Source organism: Glycine soja, unplaced genomic scaffold (assembly GCF_004193775.1).
Source record: "Glycine soja cultivar W05 unplaced genomic scaffold, ASM419377v2 tig00000899_1_pilon, whole genome shotgun sequence".
Classification (NCBI taxonomy): Eukaryota; Viridiplantae; Streptophyta; class Magnoliopsida; order Fabales; family Fabaceae; genus Glycine; species Glycine soja.
Window position 1 is genome coordinate 1 of NW_021143590.1, and position 4,280 is coordinate 4,280.

General features: G+C 34.0%; 1 protein-coding gene across 1 annotated transcript; it reads right to left on the bottom strand.

The window, feature by feature from the left end:
- Positions 1-4: 4 nt before the first annotated feature.
- On the bottom strand, positions 5-3,248 carry LOC114404149 (probable polygalacturonase; the record flags this gene model as incomplete). Its single annotated transcript, XM_028367252.1, has 6 exons — positions 2,492-3,248; positions 1,645-1,962; positions 1,150-1,270; positions 729-903; positions 517-587; positions 5-129 (listed from the first exon to the last, which is right to left on the bottom strand). Coding segments are annotated over exons 1-6 (828 nt in total), but the record flags the coding sequence as incomplete, so codon positions are not given.
- Between the last annotated feature and the right edge of the window lie 1,032 nt (positions 3,249-4,280).

Here is a 4,280-nt window from a genome sequence, read left to right on the forward strand (position 1 = left end):
TGCGGATGTTAATATTTGTACTGGGTCGACCAAATGAAATGCCATATCCATCCCATCCACTTTTGATGGAAATTAAATCATCACCGGTGCTTATATAACAGTCTTCAATGCATACATTGTCTGAAGAATCTGGACACAATTAGGAGGTATATGTGAGAATATGATTAATGTTTTGAAAGAAAATTGTGAAGGACATTGGTGCAGTTTCAAGTGTCAAGTAGAGGGCACAGAAGTTAACCCAGACAAGAAAAAACGCAACTACAGTAGGAGATACATATAGCTTTATTTCTATGAATATAGGCACCACTACCAACACAATAACAACGATAGCCTAATCCCACTAGGTGATGAATGTATTGCACCACTTTTTTAGAAATTAGACCTCCTTTGGTCCAGATGAAAATTTCCCTTTAAAACAAATCATGAAAACATTGGATTGTTGAAAATTAATCTAGAATAGATATGCATTGTTGATTACACAGGGTATGACTTTTCAGCTTAAGGGAGAAACCTCACCTGGATTAATGCCATCTGTATTTGGTGAACTAAGAGGAGCAATGATTGTGACGTTCTGAATTGTTACATGGCTGTTCATCCAGAAAAAACAGTTTCAGATCTCCCCCTAGTCATGAAAGCTTCACTATTGCATAATTTTAAAACGGTAATTTAAGTGCATGAAGTTCAGCAAATAAGTATGGATAAATTCAATCCTTCTTAAGGGAACAAACCTGCAGTATACAGGGTGAATAGTCCAAAATGGTGAATTCATGAAAGTTACATTTGAAATGAGAACCCCAGTTGAATTCATCAACTCAACCAAATGAGGACGTGTATAATTCAGTGTTTTGTTCCAAAAATTGTTCCACCAGATACTCCCTTGACCATCTATAGTTCCATTGTTACCTTCATTGGGATACCCAATGGCGTTAATAAATTGAAATTCAACAAAGATTTTTTTTTTCACACCCATTGCAGGTGCATACACCTTGGGAGGGAAGAGAGAGACAGGAAGAAAGGAGAAAAAATAATAAATGTGATAGGTGATGCAGTATGGAAAGAAGAGGTAGAGACAGGTGAAAAAGGGTGTCAGAATATGGGTGTGATTGAAATATATGAATAGAAGATAATTCCTCATTGAATATTACCAACCTGTTATGACAACATCAGTTAAATTGCGTCCATAAATGAGGCTTCTATGCCTTCCACCCGGCAACTCCCTTCCATGACCATATGATGGTAGAGGATCCACAACTGGCCAGTCGTCAGAGTTCTGTAACAAGCATGATATGGCATTTATGTCACATGCTACATATCATAATTGAGACAGCAAGGTCAACAGATTAAACTACCAGTGTATAAAATACAAACATAAATAGATTTTTTAAGCCAAAAATTAAATAATAAGAAAAATCTTGCATCCTAAATTAAACACATATGTAGCTCAGGAAGTACCTATTGTTAATTAACTACAGTAAAACACTGCCAAATTGATTAATACACATAATTGTGTCTATGCTGAAACTGACATCAAATTATGTCATAATCACATCGCAGGCAAACCAGCAAAGCAAACACACATTTGGCAGATATGCTAAATTTCCTTTTCCTTGCATTTCACCATATTATTTACAATGAGCAGATTACCATTGATCCAAGAATTACTGCATCGTTGTCCAACCACAAAGTTAGATGACTGATGAGATCAAAGCTTCCTGTTAACCACCGGCCAGCCGGGACGAAAAGCTTGGCTCCACCTTTGTCCGCAAATGAATTTAGGTAGAAGATGGCATTCTGAAATGCTATTGTGTTGAGAGTGATCCCATCGCCAACAGCTCCAAATTCAGTAATACTGACACTGTGAGGCCGGACTTCGTACGAGTTTATCTGATTGCAGCATGAGCTGCTCCACACTGTCCATGTGCTACAACTGAACAATGCAAGAACCAAAAACCCATCCACCAACTGCAAGAGAAAAGTGCCACCATCGGTTAGACGTCTTCTCATAGTGGAAAATATCATTTTTTATAAAACCATAAGCAACTGAAACAAGAGCAGTATCTTAGCAAGCATCAATATTATGAAATTACAGAATTATAGAAGACTGATTGAAGAATTTCGAATTGATGAGTTGATAATCTACTTAGATCAGCTACATTTCATCAAATAGTTAAATAAACAAAGAAGATATTTTAAAATACCAGGAAAGCAACATAGAAAAGTAGAAAACCAAAGACCAATCAGTTCACATTGACCACTTCTTCAAGCATGAGTGATAACAAGTAACACAAATTAAATTAGACAGCGGAGAATCCCATGAATGGTGTTCTTGATCTGTGTACAAAATTTTGTTTTAGATCTTACTACTCCACCCACTACAACACTAAGCTTGACAGTGGAAACCAAAAAGCAACATTGGATTGAGACCACTCAAGGGCAAAGGTAGAGGGAATAAAAAAGCAATAAGCCAATAAGCAAACACAAACTCACTCACAGTTGAAAGTCTCTTCATATGAGTGAGATCCACTTTGTCCCGTTTGACCAGAAGCAGAGCTTTTGAGCCACCCTCAATGACCAATTTGAAATCCTCCTAGTGATGGAAAAAGGACCAAAGAGAGAGAGAGAAGCTTTGGTTTATTGATCAAAATGGTGAGATAGAAAGGAGTGTGATGCTGAATACAGTGATGGTGATTGGATGGGTCAATTTGAGGACACAGCAGCACCACCCAACCCAAGTAAAAATCATGGACAGAGACTGTTGATGCCCCTAAAAAATTAAGCAGTAGGACCCCCTTCTCAGTATGTCGCTCTATCTTCCTCCAAACTCTTTCTTTCCTTTCTTTCTCTCTCTCTCTCTCTCTCTACCATTGTGGAAGAAGCAACCAACCCAGAAAGACACCAACATAAAGCAATGATTTTGAAGACAGAACTCGCTATGAAGAAACTGTTGTAATCAGTTGATCGCGGTGTCTGGTTTTGGGTATTTCACCGATGATGAAGCGGTGACGCTGACTTCCGAAAAAGGGAAGAAAGAGACAGAAACAGAGACAATTGCAGAGGCTTGCATGATGCACTCACCACATTGCTCGCGTGTTTCTCGGGATAACCTACGAATGAATCTATGATTTTGATCGTAAAACAATTTATAGTTCGTACGTAATATATGATTAATCTACCTTTTCAAACACTCCATCTCCCTGATCAACGGCTCTATTCTCTTGTTTGTTTTATTATTTTGATTTGTAGAATACAATTTGTAACGCAAACAGGGGAAGACGTGAGCCATACATGTGCAAGCAAGAAAGGAACGAACAATAGTACAGAATAGCCAAATATACCACAAACCAGTTTGCATTCAATATCTATTAAGTATTCTCTAAGTTTATCGATAGTTGATATTTAAAATCTATGATCTATAATCTACTGTTCTCTTAATGTAACAATCTGTAAGAAAAAATTATCCAAATTCACTATCATTTTAGTTTTTTTTTTTTTTTATATAATACTATTTGAAAGAAAGACACGAAGTCTTTATTTTTATTTTAAAAAAAAATAGTTGAAAAAGATAGTGGTAACAATTTTTGTAGGAAAAGTGAAATAAAAATAGTTATATATATTGAAGGATAACTTAGAAATAAGAAATGTATGCATCGAATGGAGTAATTGTTTTTATTAATAATTAATTATAGATTAATTATTTTTTTCAATTATAATCCTTATAATATTAAGCTACAAAATAAAAGATAATTAACCATGATTATGAAATTAATTTATAAAATTATTATTCTCTTTCATTTATTTATTAATTTTTCTTTTTTATATAAAATAACCTCAGAGTACCTATGTAATTGAATAAAAGGAGTATTAGTTTTTCATTTATCTACTATATATAATATATTATTGTTATTATTATGATAAAATTTATAACCTATAGCACTTAATTTTTTTTTACAATGACAACAATAAAAATTAAATTAAGTTCTAGTATATTTATCCCAACCTCATTACTAAATGGAGTCTAATGTCACTCAAATTAAAACATATACCAATGATAAACTCTTATAATATTAATATTTTTTAACCTTTAGTGTTATTATTTTTAGACGTTGTTATCCCTCAAACTTATTGCACTCTCTTTTCATGTCACAATTGAAATTTTACCCTTTAGATAACATACATTTTTTTTTTATGATTTTCATATCTCTTGCTGGTGATGTATAATTTGTAACATGCATTTGATGAAATTATGTACATGAGTATCAAATAGAACTATTTGTATGAAA